At 39.5% G+C, this 21,100-nt stretch overlaps 3 protein-coding genes across 14 annotated transcripts in view; all 3 read left to right on the top strand.

Moving 5' to 3' along the window:
- Positions 1–5,871, top strand: part of ctnnd1 (catenin (cadherin-associated protein), delta 1) — a 44,603-nt gene extending 38,732 nt beyond the window's left edge. For 7 of the 10 annotated variants that reach the window (XM_079652740.1, XM_079652736.1, XM_079652733.1 and 4 more), the window contains 4 exons: positions 1,040–1,087; positions 1,205–1,287; positions 2,160–2,214; positions 3,913–5,871. In XM_079652740.1, coding sequence (XP_079508866.1) covers positions 1,040–1,087; positions 1,205–1,287; positions 2,160–2,214; positions 3,913–3,971 — 245 coding nt within the window. In that variant the 3' untranslated portion in view covers positions 3,972–5,871. Of the gene's footprint in view, positions 1–1,039; positions 1,088–1,204; positions 1,288–2,159; positions 2,255–3,912 lie in introns of all 10 variants that reach the window. The other 3 variants (XM_079652737.1, XM_079652738.1, XM_079652739.1) reach the window with 2 other exon arrangements.
- A 19-nt stretch (positions 5,872–5,890) lies between these two features.
- LOC307021005 (uncharacterized protein) lies at positions 5,891–18,203 on the top strand. Of its 3 annotated transcripts, none has more exons than XM_079652708.1 (7): positions 5,891–6,028; positions 6,895–7,010; positions 7,103–8,070; positions 8,947–9,045; positions 10,544–11,030; positions 14,107–16,149; positions 17,104–17,924. In XM_079652708.1, exons 2-7 carry the CDS (start codon positions 6,908–6,910, stop codon positions 17,505–17,507), a joined length of 4,104 nt encoding a protein of 1,367 aa, XP_079508834.1. In that variant the 5' UTR covers positions 5,891–6,028; positions 6,895–6,907; the 3' UTR covers positions 17,508–17,924. The 3 variants fall into 3 exon arrangements, with proteins under 3 accessions (XP_079508834.1, XP_079508835.1, XP_079508833.1); XM_079652707.1 differs by having other exon boundaries at positions 6,004–6,158; XM_079652709.1 differs by lacking the exon at positions 14,107–16,149 and having other exon boundaries at positions 5,999–6,158; positions 17,104–18,203.
- Positions 18,204–18,253: 50 nt separating this feature from the next.
- On the top strand, positions 18,254–21,037 carry timm10 (translocase of inner mitochondrial membrane 10 homolog (yeast)). The gene is made up of 2 exons (XM_079652828.1): positions 18,254–18,440; positions 19,863–21,037. The coding sequence occupies exons 1-2, from the start codon at positions 18,370–18,372 to the stop codon at positions 20,056–20,058; spliced, it is 267 nt and encodes an 88-aa protein (XP_079508954.1). The 5' UTR covers positions 18,254–18,369; the 3' UTR covers positions 20,059–21,037.
- Positions 21,038–21,100: the final 63 nt, after the last annotated feature.

Raw genomic sequence — 21,100 nt, 5'->3', positions numbered from 1 at the left:
TCCGGAGCTAAGAGGCTGCTCCGCTGCAGTGTGAAAAGGAAAACCCGGTGCTTTTCAAGCTCCAGCTCCGAACCGGCCCTGAAACACTGTTGGTGTGAATGAGGTATTAAGAGAACACTGTTGTTGGCATCTTCCACACAGGTTGACCATATTTGTCTCTCTTAATAGGCTTCCTCTTCACTTTGTCCCTACTAGGTGACAATATTAAAGGACTTTTTCCCAAAACAAAACTTGCTCTAACAGCATTATTAGTTCATAGTATATTTCATTGTTAATTTAATGTCAAAAACACAAAGATGACTTATAGTATAATGGTAAAAGTTAAACCGTTGGGGGTCAGATGTAGATCTTTAGATGTAGCTTTTTATTTGACTTATGAATGACTTTGCACACAGGTCAGATTCTGGTTGATTAAAGACTGATTTAATGAAGATATGGAGTTTGCCGCTTTTGATGTAGGGCATTGAAGAGCTCTAATTCTAGTGTTTCTGTCGCTTAATCTCCACAGTAATGCTTCACATTTTACAAATGTAACTGATGTTTTAAAAATAATCTGCACTCCATTTCCACGTGCTGCAGATAATAAGTTGTTAATATGATATGACAATAGGCTGTTTGCAGACTTTTAGGGAATGAAATGGGAGTTGTAATGGACTCGTTTCTCTCAACCTGCTTATCATAGGACACATTAAAGGGTTTACCACTGTGGGGGTTTTAAGATAATCCTTAACAGGGTTATCTGTCATTGCCTTTATGGAAAAGAAAAATCCCCTTCAATTGTTCAAAATATCTTTTAAGCTATTTGGCCTGGATTTGTAAAGTTACTAAAATCCACCCATCACACAGTCTAAATTATATATTTGCAAAAACTCACTGGCTCATTTCTGACACTTGAAACTCTTCCAAAACACTCACACGCCTACACACTGATCTATCTTTGGAAGGAGATGGTCCAGCTGCTAACACTGGCTCACTAACAGCTATAACATTTCTCATTACATGTCCATGCTCAGTGTTTTTATCTATTTTTTTCACACAGGGGGCAAAGGGGACCGGGACATGATTCCACTGAACGACATGGGACCAGGCAAGTGGGACAATTAAAAACACACGCACACAGCTTTATAATAGGCGAACTTGTCAATGTTAGTGATATTTTTGCGTTACAAACACCTGTGGTTTAACATATGATTTTCTCCCTCAGATGCCTACTCCACACTGGACCAGAGAGGCAGAAGGAACACTCTGGATAACACACTCGAACCTGCTGACAGAAATGCAGTACAGGTAAAAACCTGGACACAAACACAGACACACACACACACACATTCTTCTCACTCTTCCCACACACGTTACCCTGCCTGACTGCACTTTAAAGGGATAGTTTGGATGTTTTGAAGTAGGGTTATGTGCGGTAGTTATCCATACGCAGTGTATATATAAGTATGGAGCAGCAGCAGCAGCAGCAGCACCGCATAGCATAAATAATATCCTGACTATGGACTATGGAAATACCTGATGCAACCCTACTTCAAACATCCAAACTATCCCTTTAATGAGAATAACTCCCTCAGTCCTAACATAAACTGATGCATACTCTCTGCATCCCCTTACCTTATCAGTTTCTAGAAAACACTTATAGTGCAGGCCAGTTCCCGATTTGCTAAACATCTTTTAATAATTAGCTTGCCTCTGCTTCATCCATGGACTCGTTCCCTCAGGAGACATCAGCATTCTGGGCACCTAGCTGAAACATTTGGAAATATGAAAGTTGTTAATCATGTGCAACACACACACAACTTTTTAAGGTTTCAGGACAACACACGGACCAATATCCTCACCTCCTGCTAAGAATGTTAGCGTGTGAACGGACGTGCTCTCACACACACCCACAGACAGCATGTCTATGCATGTCTTGTTAAAGCACTGCGTTTTGATCCGTGTGTTTCACACACATTTCTCACCGATATTCTTTTTTCTCCCCCTGAAACATGACCTAACAATAAACTAACCTTTTTATAACCCTTCTTTCTTTTCTCGTCTGATGGCCTTATTTCCCTTTTACTCGTTTTCCCTCTATAACCCTCTCTATTCACCACCTCCTGTATGTCACCTTTCTCTATCACACACTCCTGTGTATCTCTCCTTCTCTCTCTCAGGGAGGGATGTATGGGGAGAGGCAGGCCTCTTTGCCTCTAATGGATTCTTACGATGGTTAGGCTTCACCCACTGTCACACTGCATGTCAGCGCATGGTATGTGTGTCCCACCAGCTGCTCCTCTCACTGCATGGCCTAATATCTCAGTGTACTAAGAGCTGTGACTATTTGTGTTTGACAGTGACCAGTGTAGTCAATGAGCTTCCATTGTACTGTTTTTGCTCCCCCTGCTGGTGAAAAGTGTATATTTATTTCTCCTGTGATGTTGTTTATTTCTATGTGCACAGTTTGTGTCATTTTTTCGTCTACCATGTGCTGACTTTGTTGCCAGCAGCCACTTTTGTGGAATGTGTTTTTTTAAAGCCTCGTCTGTGAATTCTTTTATTTTTATTTTATTTCTTTCCCGTCTCACATTATGTCTAAATTCCAAACCGACCCATACACAAGCCATCTCAGTGATGGAGTAAACTCCCTCTGTAGTCTCATTTTTTTTAATGTTGCGGGTGCAAATACAGCGGCATGCTTTGGGACTCACTTCGTAACCATGGTTTGAAATCAGTATAAAAAAAGATTACGTAAAACTCAAAGAATCTTAAGTGCCGTTTCTTTTTAGTCTAGTTTGTAAAATGTGATGATTAAGAGCTTCTTGGTTTTTGTTCCTGTAAATATAGAAAAAAGCTATCAGGCAAATGCACACGTCAACCATTTTCTAGACCACACCCGGGTATATATGGTCCCAAGTAAACCCTGAAGTTGTTACATAAAACTATCTTAGTTTGCACAGTTATTTGTAAATGTTTGCACGAAACTATTTGTACTCATTCGTTCCATAATACGTTCTCAGGTGGTGCAGATTAGCTGTTGAAGGGTAAATGACTACCTGTTGGAGAGTTCGCTAACCCCCGCTCCCCACAAGTTCGTTTGGAACGGCACTTAATGTGGGGGACACTCTTTGCGAGGGTGTAAGGGTTGGTTATGACCCAACTGCCCAATTCTAAACCAACCCCTACACCCTTCCATTCTGTGTTTGTGTGGAGAGTCCACCACATTAAGTGATGGTCCAAACCAACACGTGGGAGTGGGTTATCAAGCCCTCCAACAGCGAGTTTGCATCGGCCCTGACTATCCACCTGCACTATCTGATCACATGCAAACAGTGTTTGTGTATGTCAAGAAACATGCTGTCGACAAACAGTTCCATATCAAACATTTATGAGTAAACTGCGCAAAATAAAATACATGTAATATTGTCATACAGATGATAACTTGAGGGTTACTATAGAAGGTTATTATACCTGTGTCTATTCTAGAATATGGTAGACTTGTTAGATAGATACTTTATTGATCCCACTTTGGGAAATGATTTTGTTACACAAGCAGCAGTGTGTTCAGACATTAAAATACAAATAATTAAAAAGTGGAATAGAGAATTTGATTGTAACATTTTCTATGGACTGTTGCAAAAACTAATTGCCACAAGTTTTTGGGAGTTTTATTATATTATAATTTTAAAAAATGTTTGGTCTGAGAGGTGCCTATTTGAAAGCGTTATTGTGAAAATGACATTTTTCTGTCAGAGAGAGTGTAGTTGGATCCAAAACACACTGCTGTATCTATGTCCTCTAACTGAAAGAAGGGAGCCTCCTTCAGCTCTGAGTGTGACTACAGACGGATTGGGACCCCATAGGGGTAGGTTTAGAATTGACCCTACCTGTCACATGTGATCACCTCTGACCCTTCTTCTCCTCCTGCAGAAAAACTGATAGTGTGCATCACGAGACGACAGCCTCCTCCCACCTACTGCCCTTGCTGAACTGACAAATGGGGGACCACAACACTACGGATGGGACTCAAAACTCCATCCTTTACACTCAACTCTCCTGTCCCTTCTTCACTCTTTTTGCAGCTCCTCTTCTTTCTCTCTTTCCCTTTTGGTTACATTCCTTTATCGCAGCTTGGAAAACTTAACAAAATCACACGGAGACAAACGGACGTGGATCTACGCTCCCTGTGGAAAACCGGACGAGACACTTTGACCACTTTTGTGCGCCGCGAGACCCTTAACTCCAAAACCACTCGATCAGACACCACGGCTACGACACTACATCTCCAAGCTACACTACGACACTACGACACTGCAACTCGCCTGGACAACATTCATTCTCTCTTCAACCAAAGGCAGAGACTGTGGTCAGAACAGGACCCTTTTTGGTGAACTTTTACACAACACTTCAAGGACATGTCTTTTTCTCTCTCTCTATGATTGTTCAATACTACAAACAAATGTTTTTCCTACCATTGATAACCAATGTTTAATGATCTAATCAGATATGTGTGAAAGCTTCTGCTTCTGTTTTTGGTTGTGGTTGTTCCTCTTCTTGCTCCGCTCTGTACCATAGTTAATGTACATGTGCCAAATGACACTGCTACCGCTGCCAATTCTAAATGCAACAAACCGGCGTCTGCTTTGTTTTGTTTGCAGCTTGTGACGGTCAACATGATTCATGGGGGCTGCTGCGTATTTCTGTATAGGTTTGTGATCTGTAGATGTGAAAGGGTGGAGGTGCCAGTATCAATACAAACATATAATTATTCTCCATCTCGTCTGTGTATTCTACGTTTCTGTTAAGTGGCGTTTCTGTTAAGTGTAAGCATCTTAACTTTGTGATTCTTGGGAGATATTACAGGATTCCTGGGCAGCATTTCCGTCTGTAAATCTTATGAATGTGTTCAAACAAACAGCATCTCTGTATGTGGGCTAACTGGAGTGCCTCGCTTATCAGGATAGTTCTGATGAGTGTGCCTAACATTAAACAGGGGAGGGGGGGGAGGTAACCAAACAAGGTGTATTTTTCTCAGCAGTTGGGGAATACTGTACATTAAACTCGCCTGTTTTCTATTCTGCAAAAAATAATGGGACAGGATCTTGCTCGTGTGATGTAATTGGAAATGTCTTTTTATAAGGTATACAACTCTAATGTACTGCTTCAAAGTCTACCTGGCTTTAACACTACACAACAGTACATGGGAGAAGACCCAGTGCTGTCTGCTTTTACCTACATTTCTTACATACAGTTATGTAGAAACATGTTTAGTGCCGAGTGAGATGTAGATACTGAGTGGATGATTAAAAGAAGCACGGGGGGGAATGTATGTTTTCTTCTTTTTCTACCTTTCCTCATGCCAATTGAATCACGACAGGATGCCTCATTTTTCTCAATGTAACGCGTTGTCTTCAAGAGTGGACTGACTAAAAAAGAGGAGAAAAGGGGAGAGTAAGGGTTGGAAAGTTGCAGTGTATTGAGGCATAGACCAGAATTTGCTATTAGAAAAAAGCAGAGAAAAAATAAAAGCACATTTAAACTATATATACAAGAGAATATTTGTTAATTTTAATGGTTTTATGTATTTCCTTTTTTTAAATATTGATTTGGGTTTAATTGTTTCGGGTGCTCTTGGTGAATGCATATGCAATCAGTTTTTATGTTTTAATTAAAAAACATTCAGCTTCATGTCTTACTTAAATGCAAAACGAGTTGGCTAAACACAAATCCACCAACGCAGCCATCAGATACTGGAACATTATTGGAACATCTGATTCTGGACTACCACTTAATCTCTTTGCCTTGGCTCTTAAAAGTTGCACATTTTCATTTATGAATGAATTATGTAACTAGCAATACTGTTTTTAATAAAAAAGAAATGATTTCGCAGAGCTTTTGTTTTTATTGTCAACTTTTTATCAGCCTGTGCTTTTATAAAGAAGAATAACATTAATTTGTCACGTTATGCTAGTTTTCTAAGTTTCATTTCACAGAGCGGCTGGCGGTGGCTGGCGGTGGCGCTTTAGATTAAGACACAACAGATACGGTAGGAACCGTGTTAGTTTATGCATGTAAAGCTTCTTCTCCTTTGGAAAACACTTGTCATTTTTGCAAATACACTTAAGTAACCCAAAATACCTCTACTCGTGCAACAGACGGTGTGTAGAATGCTACAGGTGAGTGTACTTTCCTGCTAATGCTACCCGACGTTAGCTGCATAGCGCTTAGCTAACAACTTGACCACACTGAGTTGAACTGCTTTCAGTTTAAATAGGTTAAATAAACATGTATTGCAACGGACTGCATTATTAAGCTAGTTCGTGTGAATACGGTGGACATTGCATGTTTATTATTTATTTCTGGTTTATTTTTCTGCTAACTTGCTAGCTAAGTTCTAGCCCCAATTTGCTGAATGTTGACTATGGTTGGTAGAATAAATGGGAGCGGGAAAATACAATATTACAAACAAATGAAATGTTTAACCATCACATTCACCAAGGTTGACATTGCTCGAGCGCAGTTCTCCACGTGCCGCGTAGGCTATGGTAATTCTGCAAAGCTAAAGAGTGACATTTGTATATTTTTGGAAACTCAAACCTTGCTTGCATTTAGAGAAAAACTAGCTTTAAAATGTAATAGATACATCGTATCGAGTGTATATGCATCTATTGACATTGGCAGCATGCGAGGGGCTTTAACAATTGACAATTAAATGAACGAATCGAGATTAAAACACATTCTAAAATGGAAATGAAGGTGACGTTTGATTTGGGCAGTAGCCTACCAGTGATCAGGTAGATTTATACGTCCATGGTAGCAACAGTAGAAGGTGTAAATGCGTGAGTTTCATAATAATTCAAGTCATACTGCTTTATCTGTCCTCCCCTTGTCTTTTGTCCCTCCTCCTCCCAGTACCCATGTGGACATGCAGCGGTACAGGTGGCCAGATTATGAGATGAAGCTTCTAGAAGAGCTGCAGAAACAACAACACAATGCCCGATTCTGTGATACCTTGTTGCAAACTGAGGGTGAGGATGAACTGGGTGGCAACCTTTAACGTTAACGTTTTAAAGAGTAGTTAAACATTAACCCATATTTCTTCTTCTTACTACTTGTAAAGGTATCTCAGTCCCAACCCACAGTTGCATCCTTGCAGCACTGAGTCCTTACCTGTCTGAGAAGCTATCAGCCTCCATGTCTCCTCCAAGGGGCCAGAAGCGGCAGCTCCAGCTCCAGGCCCTGAAGGGCCAGACGCTGCTGAAGCTGGTTGGCCTTCTGTACTCAGGGGAGCTGGAGGTTAAAGGCGGTGTAGAGCAGGAAGAAGTGCTGTCGGTAGCCCGAAAGTTTGGGATCACAGACCTTGTTCAAGGACTGGAACATTTGGAGGAAAAACAGAGGAATGAAAGCAGAACAATGCAGGATGCACAAGTTCAGAATGAGATGGCTGAGAGGAGAGACCAAGAATCTCCATCCAGAATGGGAAAATGTGTATCCATAGGCACGCAAACTGTTGAAAATATAGTGGGAGGTTATTTTACACAGTCAACCCAAACTGAACATCCAACCCCAGGGCCTTTATCCTCTGGAGTTCAAAGTATGGATTTCTCATTCCAATCTCAAAACATTACACTTGATAAACATTTTCGTTCCACCCCCTGCCCACATATTCCCACTATGCACAATCAAACACAGAGCAATGGAGAGTCTACGTTAGACTGCCCCTCTGATAGTGAAGAAAATCCCACGCCGGCTTTGTCCAGCAACGTTGTGACCTTTCCTATTTCACTTAATGTTGACTCAATCTCAACACCTCAGGAAGTGGCCGCCCACCAGCAGTCATCTAAATGTGAGAACACCCTACAGGTGCTGGCTAAGGAAGGGACTAACAAAGGATCGGAAGATGGAAAAACAAATGGCAAAAGAGCTGACGATAAAGAAAATGCGGAGCAGCCGAGCCACAGAGATGAGATGATAAGACAGGGTAAAGGAAAGTCTACACTGAAGAGACTTGCACATGTAGCGAGTAAGAGTATGTCTAAGATGAAGCAGGTGCACCACATGATGGAAACCACACAGATTTCTATTAAGGTAAGGAGTAGTTCATTATTTCAAGTAGAAAACAACCTGGAATCTCGCATAGTGAGGTATGTGCATAAAGTCTAACGCTTAAATATGTTAAGCTTGTGAAGCATGTCGAATACACATTTCCACTGACTTTTATACATAGTCAAATATTTAAGGCCAAATGATCCCTGGGATATGGAGGCTCCCTTTGGGCTGAACGAAACCAAAACAACGTGCAAATATATTGACTGAAATTGCAATTGCGATATGATTCACAATTTCTGAGGGATTGATCATTTCTTTTCAGTATCATTGAAAAATATATTAAAAAAGTGTGCTATTTGTATCCATACTAAACAATGATATTTTTTATTAAATCTGTAGAATACCATTTGTATGCCAGACCTCTATGCAGCAACACAATATTTAATTTAGAAACATGTTTACACTTATTTTGCCTTGAAAACCTATTGTGCCTCCTGCCATTTGACTATTGCACTAGCCCATATCACGATTTTGATTCATTTTCAACACATTTTGCAGCACAAATGGCAGACATTTGAACATTTCCTGCTGTTTCCGGTTATTTCTCATTTAAAAATGAATATCTGTGGAATTATTTCATAAACAAAAATTACATTTAAAGATATCAACATTAACTGCTGTAGCTAATTACGTTTTCATCCATCAAATATGTCAGGCTATCAAACTCACTCAACCACTGCAGCCTTACATTTTGAGTCACAACTGCACTAGAGAAGAAAAGAAAGGAACAGAATTTAGTTTCATGACAGAATAATGGCGTCTAAGCTATGATGTGTTTAAAATGCTTTCAGACTGTCATAACATATCTCTTTTTTTATCCTTGATTTTAATCTTTTCCCTGTATTGTCTTCCCAGGTGAAGCTGAAGAAGAATACGGAGACAGGAGAGGTGTGGGAAGTTGTGAGCAGGAGAGAAACAGAGGAGACGCTGACACTTCCTTTCACCCTGACACAGGTAGATAAGTGTGAGCATGTTTTCATACACAGACAGTTCTCATCCAATTCACTTGGATTCTATTTGATGTTTGTTACAATTAGATCCCTCACTAGAAACAATGCATGGAATACTAAAGGTGTTTAAAGGGACAGCAGCTCAGCATCACGCATTGTGTACTGAGGGGGTTAAATTCTTATGATATATTAAATAACCTTTTGCAGACACAGCTTCAGCTGTGTGAAATAGAGGATTATATTCAGTTTAGGGCTGCTCAATTAATCATATTTTAATCGCAATTACGATTATGGCTTGCAAAGATTACGAAAACAACGTAATCGAAATATAACGATTATTTTTGTATTATTAATGTTTTTTTTTATTGGTTTCTCAATTGAGTTATACTTAAAGTTCAGGGTAAGTAACTGTTAAAAATATTCTGTTCAAACATTTTTTCTCCAATAAATTGGAGGTTTTCAAAGTAAATGGATAATCGTTTTTAATAATCGTGATATCAATTATTGACCCAAATAATCGAGATTATGATTTTTGCCATAATCGAGCAGCCCTAGTTTCTAGCAAAACATTTTTAAGAGATGACTTGAGCAGCCCTACCAACATTTTCCATGGTGGCCAAAACATTTTTATTTGGTATTAAATTGTAGTTTAACATGTATTTCCTGTTACTTCTGGACCATGACGGTGGGCCAGCCTTTAATGTTTAACTGAGTGGAATATGTTGAATATGTTTTACCAAAATGTTGGCTATATGTTAAGGAGTTTTCAGGTTGTGACAGTGCACTGCAACATGTTTGTTGATCTTGTTTATTGGTATTTATTATTTTGATATTATTTATTTAAATGTAGATATGAATGTATAATTTATTTTATTTTGTATTGGTTTTTCAGTTGATTACTCTGAACGTATAATTCAACAGTTAAAAAGTTCAAATTATTATTTGTATTTGTTTTAAAGTACAATAAATGGATGTTTTCAAAGTCAATGAATAATCACATTTAATAATCGTAATTACAATTATTGAGCCAAATAATCGAGATTATGATTTTTTGCCATAATCGAGCAGCCCCAATTCAGTCGTTGTGTAAGTTATGTAGAAAAACAATAGTCTGTTCCACGTCGTACCAATTGCTGGAACTACGGCCACAGCAATGTAACTTGAAATGAAAGCGTCACTGATCAAGGTTTTCTGTAGCTGTCCGAGTCTGTTCACACTTTCTTTTCTATTAACCAGTCTTTTAACGTGTCTTCTCATACCTTGTTACCTTAAGTCTTTACTTCCTCTCTGTCTTCTTCTGCTGATATCTCTGACGTCCAGCACTCTTTTTACCTCGCTCCTTCTCTTGCGCCGCAGATTGATACGAATGCACATAGTTCCTTGATCCTCCTTAGCAAAGGTCTGTCGTCCTTAGCAGCCGTGTAATAAGGAACAGATATGATTTGAATCTTATCAACTTGACTTTTTTTTAAAGATATGTGATCTTAATATTTTTTCAAAAGGATGGTTCCAACAACAAAAGGCCACAGAAAAACCTTACAGACGGTGAGCCTCCTCCCTCCTCTGTCCAGCCCGAGACCCCGATTCTTCAACCTATTGCTGCTACCCCTGAACCACATCCTCCCCCCAACCCCACCTCTGACTCCCAGCTTCTCTCCACTGAATGCTTTGCCCCAATCCAAAACCAAAATGTCCTCGAGTCAGCCCCCCCCCCCAAGCTTTCTGGCCCAACTGAAGAGTGTGACGAGCAGATTGGCAAGCTGCTGGAGGACATCATGATGGACCTGAACATCCTGCCAGACGTGGCGAGAGACTCCAAGAAGTCCAATTATCATCAACCAAGCCAAAATGAACCAACCGCCATTTGCCATGCCCAAGCTTCAGAAAATGAGCAGCCTACGAGTCTGATGCATTGTACTGCTAGTGCTGCCGGGTACGTGTGTTACCAGGATTTTGGGACACAAATTGGTCACTCATCATCAGCTACAGGTATTTAGATCAATTTTTTTTTCCTACAATTTATTATTTCCTCCACCTAACGTAATATTTGCAAGATGTTCTTTAACAATAGAGTGGTGGCAACCCGGATGTTGGCATCACAAGTGATCCCTCCACAAGCAATAGGATTTCCCCATTGGGGTTTTTCTTTTATTGCAAAAAATAAGCTTTGTGTCCTGCAAATGTCTATCACATGTACATGTTTTTTGCAGCAGGATAATTTCAACATATTAAAAAGTTTACGTTAGGCTTTAAAGGAAATATGTCACAGTCCCATGGCTTCACATTACCACCGCTAAGCTAATTACAGCTAATGCAGGGGTTCCCAACCTTTATTGTGCCAAGGACCGGCAGATACATAAAAAAACAATTGCGGACCGGTTGTCAATTTCAGCAGGTGGCAACAGAAGCTAATTGTATTTAACAGCCGGAAGAAATACCAATATGCATCCAAAACATATTAATAACGTTTCAAACCAGGATACAATTAAAACAAAAAAAAAATTAGGACCGCTTTACAAATATTTATATAATATAATATAGCCTAATATAGGTGGCAACAGTGGCTAATTGTATGTAACAGCCTGGACAAATAATAGAACAATATGCATCCAAAACATATTAACAACGTTTAAAACCAGGATACAATTAAAACAAATTAGGATCACTGTACACATATTGATATAACTGAAATGTCAGGGAGACCCCTGGGCTTGTTTGCCAGCCATAATAAAGTCATACCGGGGCGTTCGTTCCGGTGCACTCCGACAGCATTTAGCACTACATCGAGATTAAGATTAAACGAATTTATTTTGGGAACACCCACATACCTATGGAGTTGGCCAGATGTGTGTAAATTACTGTTCATGGTAATTTGAAAACAAATGCCATTGTTGGACACACACAAACAAACACACACACACACACACACACACACACACACACACACACACACACACACACACACACACACACACACACACACACACACACACACACACACACACACACACACACACACACAGCGGAGCTGAGCAGAGCACATACACACACACATCATGCGCCTTTGTGACCGGACATTTCCTTCATACGAGCAATAGGGGGAATAATCGGGCCGTTCGATGTGTGTGTGTGAAACGTAGCAGCCTGCAGTGGGGAACACAGTGAAGGCGGTGTGTACGCGCTGGTGCTGCACTTCTCAGAGGCTGCCTCCTGATGCTGCAGCCATTATATGAAGTGAAGGAGGTTTTCCAAATAAAGAAAATAGCTCTACACTAGGGCTGCACGATTTTGGGAAAAAATCTAATTGCGATTTTTCTGACAAATATTGCGATTGCGATTCAAATTGCGATATTTGTTTTTAAGCCACCCAACGTAAATTTATTGTAAAATGCGGCCATAACTCCGGCTAGGAAGGTCGTATCAAACTGCTCCCGTCTCTAGCACCCCCGCAGCCCGAGCTACGAGTGAAAGAACTACATTTACATGGAACTTCTATTGGGTTGCTTTAAAGTCAAGCTTCAGTTAAAGATTCACCCTGTAATAGATGTAAAACATGTGATGGAGCATTACTAACCTGACTCCGATGGTTTGTTTCACCAAACCATCTAGGAAAGCTCCATTGGAAGCCATTTGGAAAGGGCAGGCACTTTCAAAAATACTTGGCAGGTGATTGGATCAATCTGTCTATCACCTTCTATCATGGGCCACTTCTGATTGGTTAACAATGGCTGGTACATGTGGAGCACAGCACTTCTGATTGGTGTGGATGACTGACACACAAGAAGGAAACCATTTTTTTGTAAAAAATCGCAAAAAAAAAAAAAAGTTAAAAGAAATCGCAGGCTTTGCGATTTGATAATCCCATCATTTCAAATCACGATTTCGATTTAAAATCGATTAATAGTTCAGCCCTACTCTACAATGTATTTCCTGACATATTTTATCTTGTGGAACAACACATTATAATCTGTTCAGCTTGTGTTAACCACATATTATCATAACCATAAACACGTAAAAAAAAACGTTGAATTCATTACATTGGAACCAAATTAGTCAAATGCTAACTAATTTCCGGGTTTTATAACTCATCTCTGCACCAATCTATTGTCTCAATGATACATTTTAGGGTTAAACAGACGGTTTACCCCAAGATGAAAAAAAACCCATATCTTTTCGTTTTACCTGTATTAGGGCCGTACTATTAGGATTTCGTTATTCGGATATTTGTTGCACTGCGGCTGTCAAATAGAATTTATTGAAAACTCCAATATCAACGTAAGAGCTTGTGCCTCTTCGGGGGGTGCTAACACTTAACCATAAATGTTATCGTTTACTTTCTCCGTCTTTATATGTAGATATTACTTTTTCTCAATCACGTTGTTTCCAGAGCAACAACAACTTCCTGTCAACAGCGCTAACTCTCCTTCAAAATAAAAGCATGTCCATACAAAATAGGAAGCCAAGCCAAATTGCACTTAAGACATATACAACTGCAACGAAAGTAACAAACACAATGCAATATCCTTTTCAATTTCAAAGAACACAAATTGGGTTGTATACATGAACAAATAACTATAAAACAACAATACTGTAGAATAACAAAATTAATGCCGTGAATAAACCCGAAATACACGTGTTGAAGCGGTTCGCTGCTGACCCCCCCCCCCCCGCACGGGCCGAATATTCACTGCTGATTACTACCGAATATCCGGAGCCCGAAAAATGGTATTCGGGACAGCCCTAACCTGTATTAATCCAGTTATAGTTAGGTATCCCTTATTTCATAAAATGTATGACTGTGAATATACAGGCCGTTGTTATGAAACAAACATTAAAACAAAATCGGCAAATGTTTTCACACCACATCCACTGACCACTTAGCTTCATTCCAGACCCCATGACGTTGTATAATTATCTCTAGTGGATTGAACAGAAGAGATACAAATGAAAAGAGACTCTTTTTTCCCTATTGACTTAAGTTGTTGTTTTCCTCACATCTGCTTCTGCTTTCCTGTTTGCTCTCACTCAAGATTAATTAATGACATTGTTCTTACCTGTCGTACAGGCATCTATTGTTTAACAGCACAGAATCAGCCCAACTGCTCAAGCCTTTCATCTGTACAGCCCTCTTCTTTGCTTATCCAGCAGCAGCGCTTTCCTCAGTATCCCCCACCCTTCACAGCCATGGTGCGAAAAGATGGATCGCCAATGCCCAAAGCTCAAAATTGTCCATATCCTGAAGCACCCACAACACAATCAGTCATACCCAAAGCTCTATACTCCAGTGGACAGGAAACTGTTACTGCCCTTACCTATTACCCGGTATGCCAGGAACTGTCTGCACAAGGCAATCCGAACATCCTTGAGTTTTTACCCCTGACAAATGGAAATGAGGCGCTCTCCTCGCATCCTCTACCTTCCATGGATGATTTGCGGCTTCCTACATGTCTCTCTCCGTTAGATCTCCCTACCATCAACAACTCAACGAACCAAAGCAGTCAAATCCAGCCACATACCACGTTAGACAGGCGACCTTGGCTCATAAATAACCCCAGACCACTACAATATCCTCTTAATGCCATCAATCCCAAACCAAATAAAAGTTCATCTGTACCACAGTATACAAACGGCAGCGGTTGGTGGCATCTGGAGATAAATCCTAAAATTTGCGAAACACGGGCCGCATCTTGTACTGTGAATGAGGTGGAGGACAGAGGAGCAATATCTGCTGGCCCTGGAAATGTGGCAAAACCGAAATCTGATCCCAGGATAATGAAGGAAAGTTTAAAGAAGGTTGAAAAGATTGGAGCAATATCTGCTGGTCCTGCACATGTGGCAGAAGAAAAATCTGATTCCAGGAAAAAGAGGAAGAGGGTTGAAGACATTGGAGTAATATCTGCTGGTCTTCCAAATGTGGCAGAACAAGAATCTTCTTCCAGGAAGAAAACGGGAGGTTTGAAATGCAAACAAGTACAAGATGTCACGATAGACGATGCTGAAGTGCCTAAAAGGAGGAAGAGCAAGCACAAAAGTTGTCAACAAGAAGCCAGTTCTCTTTTGTCATTGGAATGCGTGAAAGTCAATAATGGAACCAAAGAGCAGACAAACCTGAGCATTAGTTCGTCGAGCAACAATGTGCTGACGAAGGAAAGAGAAATGGCCGATCATTCTAACAAAGATTTAGTGAAACCAGATGAAACGTCAACCATCAAAGAAGATCTGAGCGAGGGAACCAGAGGGTCCGGGGATCTCAAAACTGAACAACGGACAAGGATCCCGACCAGGGGCTTTTTAAAAAAAACTCAAGAGACGCCTAGTGAATCAAGCATAGAAGATTCAGCTTTAAAACCGAAGGCCTGTATAGCTCAGATTGTGAATAAAGAAGGAGAACCTGTGAAGCGGGGACGCGGAAGGCCAAGGAATAAAAAAGTTGTAAGTCCACCGCAGAGCTCTCCTACCGCTGTTGAAAAAATCAGCCAGGATCTCAACGGAGAACCGCAAGTTGACATTAATTTTGCGGAGGGGGTGAAAGATAAAACAAAACCAAGGTCTAGAAAATTGAAGAGGAACAAAAATAAAGTGGCTGCAATACCACTGAAGAAGACCAGAAGTAACGAGAACACCGTCAAGGCCGTAGTAGACGATAACAATGTTGTTATCCCAGCAGGAGGACAATGTGAGACAACCCAAAAGCGAAAGATGGTCAATTTGAAACAGTTTCAAAAGCTTATCAGACAACAACACTCAAAAACAAGCAGGTCAAAAGAAAGCCAGGAAAATGAAACAAACAGAACCTCAAGAGATGTTGAAAGTGAAGGGAAGGAATGCAGGAGCAGAACAAAAAATTTGACTAAAATGGAAAATGCTCAGTCTCAGAACAAGGATGGGATTAAGGAGTCTCACGTCTTCAATGTCCCAGTTGATGAAAATCACAATCAAATCTTCCACAAGTCAACAGAAGAGTGTGGCCAATCACGGCGAAATGACGCAAATGGGACCGGTTTGTTTGGGGATGAGCCCCCTCCCGTGTTTTCCTTTGAGTTCTTAAGAGAAGACCAGGCCAAGGTAGCAGCTGAGAAGGAGCATCCACAAAAGAATCCTGATGAAGGTAGTGTGTTTTTTTCCCTTTACTTGTAATTGAAAGATGTTCACGCCCTTGCATTGTTAACAGTCAGAGTAAAACATTTGAAGTATGAACAAATAGGGAAAAGCTACTTTCACAATTTCATTTATTGGTTAGGTTGGAAAACAACATACTAATGAGAATATGTAACCTTGTCGCATAGTTAGGGGTTAATTTTTCAAGAAGAAACTCAGAAACAACAAGGTATGAGTTGTATATGTTTAAAGAGGTAATTCAGAAAATACAAGCAAAAAACTTGATTAAAATGTATAAAGTCCGAAATGTATGAGGAAATAACCCAAAACTCTTCGGAGATTAAAGTTGGGAATAACAAGAGAAAGTCAAGAAAATAAAATTGTCAAGGAACCCCTCCCCTTTGCTTTTGAAAGTTGGATCAAACTCTCCACACCACAGATTCTGCCTCTTGCAGTGAATAATATCTGGATTGGTTTAACGTAATCAAATTTACTTTGTAGTCGGATTTAGAACAATTAGCAAACACTTGCCTCTCTTTAGTGCGATGAGGTCGATCCAAACTTGCAAAGTGAATTGATGAAAACCTTTGACCATTTTAGCTGTACATTAGTGACTAAATCTGAGAATTTCATAAAAGTTGTTTGCCATTTTGTTTATTTTCAAATATTATAAAAAATATAGTTTTTTCTTGTATATGTTTGAGTTTTTTTCTGTTACATTTTAATTTCATTCGATTTTTCAATTTCACCACTGATGGCTTTGCTACTGTTAAGACAATGGAGTCTTTAATCGTAAAGATCAAAAGATGGATTTTTTAAGTGTTCAAACTATTCTTTGAAAAGATGGGCTAAATGTTATCAAGGCTGATATCAACACATTTATATAAATAATGTACTATTTTATTTCCCCTAAAAATGTCTAAAAAATATCTGGATAAACCACCTTGGTTTCTTTTTTTTTCAGCTCTAAAAGCCCATGATGCAGGAGTGTCAGATACACATCAGACTTCGTTCAACAATAAAGACTCGTCGCACAGCGACACCCATCTGCCTCAACAAAACAAAACTCATTTAAACCCACAGACCCCCAAGAGAACTGCCCCCCCTCTTTCAGACACTGTCGGGTTCTGCAAAACCTCAGGCTGCGATCACGAAGAAAATGAAGAAGAGGAGGAAGTGGAGGTGGAGGAGGAAGTGGAGGTGGACATCCTTCATTACTCCCCAGACCAATTGCCTCCGAGCAGAGAGTGTTTGAACGGACTTCACAACATTGAAATAACTCCAGAGGAAGAAGAAGAAGAAGAAGAAGAAGAAGAAGAGGAGGAAGATGTGAACGATGTTGATGTAACTGGAGATGAGGCAGAGTGACATTTTTTATTTGAGCATAGTTTTTTGGCTATGTTGTGACAGGTTCAGCACTTGTTGGCAAAGCCCTTTGTTCTCTTTGTTTGTGTATGTTCACAGAGATGCCAGACTTGAGTGAATTTTGCTGTGAAGTATTATACAACAGATTTGTATTGTCCTTTTTTACGTTTTACCAGTCAGTTGGTATTCATGGGAGAAACACTTCTGGGTTTGACCTTTTGTTAAGTTCAATATACAAGGTTAAAATATGTTTATATTATTTTATTCATGTTTCTATTAATAATATGCAAAAGTATTGATTGCATAGAGAACAAAGTGTTGTTCACATCTATCTTAATTTGATATTTTCAGTGAAATTAGAATTTTCAGACTGACTGTTGTGTACATTACATAATTATGGTTTATTAAAAAAAGTGTATTTTCATGCGTCTGTTTTTTTTTACATAATCATTCAATCAAAATACAGGATTTGAGTGCTCAGGGACTGTTGTACATTATAAACAGTAAGACTTTACTAAGGTTTTTTTAAACACAAAAAAACACATAGTAAGTTAATGAGTTAGCAGTTTTATATTTCATGATTTTAAATGTGATAGTGTCAGAATAAATATGAATTATAAATTGTATATTAAACTGGAAATGTACAGAAAAGCTAGGAGAGGGCGCGCTTTCTCCGCTCTCAGTTTGAATGCAACTTTATTGACACCGGAAGTGCGAGCGGAAACGTCACACACGTGTTTTCTTTGCAGGTTTGAAGGTTAAAGAAGAAGCACCGGGTAGTTTCTTGTCGTCTGTCCACTGCAGAGGATCACCAGGGCGACGTGTTTGTGTTTAAAGCCGGGGACAGCAGCACTGAGGAGCAGACATGGATCCCATGAAGGCGCAGCAGCTGGCGGCGGAGCTGGAGGTGGAAATGATGTCAGACATGTACAACCGGTAAGCCAATACAAGTTAGCCATTAAGCTAGCTTTAACACATTAATGCTAGCTTTATGACTTTATTAAACTGTCTTCTGGCATTCATGCGTAGTTTTTATTAAACGTGTCGTGTTGCAGTTACAAAGGCTCACCTTCATGTTAGCCAGCTTTGACCTAGCTGCACATGAAGAGTCCCTACATGATGCTAGCTACCTAATAACTGTTGACTGACTGCAGTGCATGTGACAGATGAATTGGTACTCAGCAGAGCCCACACGCTGTAATATTACATCTAGCAACTCGTTTGGAACATGCATGCCACCATTGAAACGAACAGTTGATCGATGTTGAACGACTGAAAGTCCTATTAAAAAAAAATCACGGAATGTATGAAACGACAGTAACACATGACCTTAAATTAAGTTGACAGCATTGATCTCGTCTCAATATTGGATATCATTTATGTGTTTCTGTAATACACCGCAGTTTAAATTTGTAGGGCTTCAATTATGATCAAGGCAAGTTTATTTATATAACACCTTTCAACACAAGGCAATTCAAGGTGCTTTACAAAAATGAAAGACATTCAGACAAAGGCATTTTAAAAACAGTCATTAAAAAGAAAAGATAATAAAATAAACATTAAAAGAAAAAATACATGAATAAAAAGTACATGATGTACAATGTAGAAGTAAAAATGCAATTGCTATGGCATCTATTAATGGTCACACCTTAATATTATTTCGTGTACCCTAGGTGAAGTTGTCTTGAAATATGTTTTATTTATTGTACATATATCTTAGTGATGCAATATTATTTACATTTTTTCCCAAAGAAAATAATAGTATTAATGATTATTATTAATATTATATTAAATACACAATGATACTTATTCTTATTATTATGAAAAGTACTACACTGCAAATACAAAGCAAGTATTTAATAGTAAAATAGCTCAATCTGTCTTTGTTATGAATCTGAAATCTAAATCAAGCTTCTCCAATTTGATATCACCATCCCTTTTCCTAAAAAGTGTAATATTTTTAACAAGAAGAATTAGGAACGATCGGACGATAACTGCTGAACGATCAGAAATAGTCTGGTTGCTACGCTTTTTCTCAAGGCAAAAGCATGCAGTCACTCCTCAAACACATTTTAGTAGCAAGCACCAATACAAGAGTGAATCTGAAAACAAGCATACTATGTCCCCTGTAAGCAATGTAGTTGGTCAAAAAAGTTGCGCTCAAGATCTAAAGAAATGTTTTAGTTCCAGCAGATGGAACTGTTTTGTTTGCCAAGTGACATTAACTATCTGCTAATATTGGTGGGACATCATATTAAGATGTTCAGGCATTATCATGTGTTTGCACACAAGCTTTAATATATATTTTTTAATGTGTTTTACAAATCTAACTGTCTCCTGACTCCCATGTATTCCCAGAATGACCAACGCCTGCCACCGGAAGTGTGTGCCGCCACATTACAAGGAGGCGGAGCTGACGAAGGGCGAGTCGGTGTGCCTGGACCGCTGTGTGGCAAAATACCTAGACCTCCACGAGAAGCTAGGACGTAAACTGACAGAGCTCTCCGTCCAGGACGAGGAAATTATGAGGAAGGCAGCAGTAGGGAGCGAATAGAGACGCTTTTAAACGGAAAGAAGTAGAGCATTTTGGGGGATTTAAAAGTTACGGGATGGGGTCACCATATCTGGTTTCTCTAAGGTGAGAGACTTGTGTTTTAATGAGTGGTTGGGGTTGGAAATCAAAAAGCATAGAACTATAAGGGTCCAGTGAGAGAAACTACTTCCTCCACTGCAGTAGAGGATAAGGATCTGGTGGAACGACAGCATGAGGACATCTTGAAACTTCTCCACCAGCCTTGTGTATATTCAGCTTTGCCTGGTCCTTCAAAATATCGCATGAAAAATAACTGGAAAGAAGAAAAGGATATTATTTCTAAAGTCATACTTTGTGCTAGTTTTTAGCTGCTCTGAAATGAAGGGTGCTGTTTCTACTGAAGAAACTCAAGTAATTTGAAGTTTTGTGGCACCAACCGTCTGGTACTTGTGGCAGGTTAAAACATACACTAGGAATGATTTGCATTTAGTCCCCGTTTTCCAAATCACCCTTTGAACATGGTTAAAAATCAACTTTCAAAGGGGGTAAAAGTAAACAGGGGTCAAAATGTTGCTACACAACATCGTACATTGTCTGTTATGCAGACAAGGTTTTGAACAACACCTAAAAATACAGTAATTTATACATGAATGGATCAGAACAAGCACTGAAAGAATCATGTCTTTTTAAACAAGACGCTATGCATAAAGTTGACTGCCAGGGCTGGATGATGCTTTGTTGGCTCAACAATATCTCCAATGCAGACAGCTGCATCACTCCGGCTTAACGTGGACGTGTGTTGAAGATGGACTGAACTCATAATTGTCATGCTTGTGTAGACTGTATTGTGCACTATGTGAGAGGACCATATTTTGACTGATGTTTTTTTGTTCACGTGCTCACCACTGCGGCAGCTTTTTGCTACATATTGTTAAAGCTACACAGTGTGTTGATGTTATTAAGTACTCAAATAAAAATGTCTATTATCATAACAACACAAGTTTTGCCATGAGGGTATTTTTAATTGTTCCTTCACATTTCTTAGCCATTGAAGTTGCCTCAT

The sequence above is a fragment of the Notothenia rossii genome (genome assembly GCF_949606895.1).
Source record: "Notothenia rossii genome assembly, chromosome: 1".
In the NCBI taxonomy this organism is placed as follows: Eukaryota; Metazoa; Chordata; class Actinopteri; order Perciformes; family Nototheniidae; genus Notothenia; species Notothenia rossii.
This window is presented reverse-complemented; position numbering and strand designations above follow the sequence as displayed.

Bases quoted from the DNA above. Each gene is read 5' to 3' on its own strand.
- LOC307021005 (XM_079652708.1), top strand. From the start codon at position 6,908: ATGCAGCGGTACAGGTGGCCAGATTATGAGATGAAGCTTCTAGAAGAG. The intron at 8,071-8,946 runs GTAAGGAGTAGT...TTGTCTTCCCAG, and splicing joins CCACACAGATTTCTATTAAG to GTGAAGCTGAAGAAGAATAC. The intron at 11,031-14,106 runs GTATTTAGATCA...CCTGTCGTACAG, and splicing joins TCACTCATCATCAGCTACAG to GCATCTATTGTTTAACAGCA.
- timm10 (XM_079652828.1), top strand. From the start codon at position 18,370: ATGGATCCCATGAAGGCGCAGCAGCTGGCGGCGGAGCTGGAGGTGGAA. The intron at 18,441-19,862 runs GTAAGCCAATAC...ATGTATTCCCAG, and splicing joins ATGTCAGACATGTACAACCG to AATGACCAACGCCTGCCACC.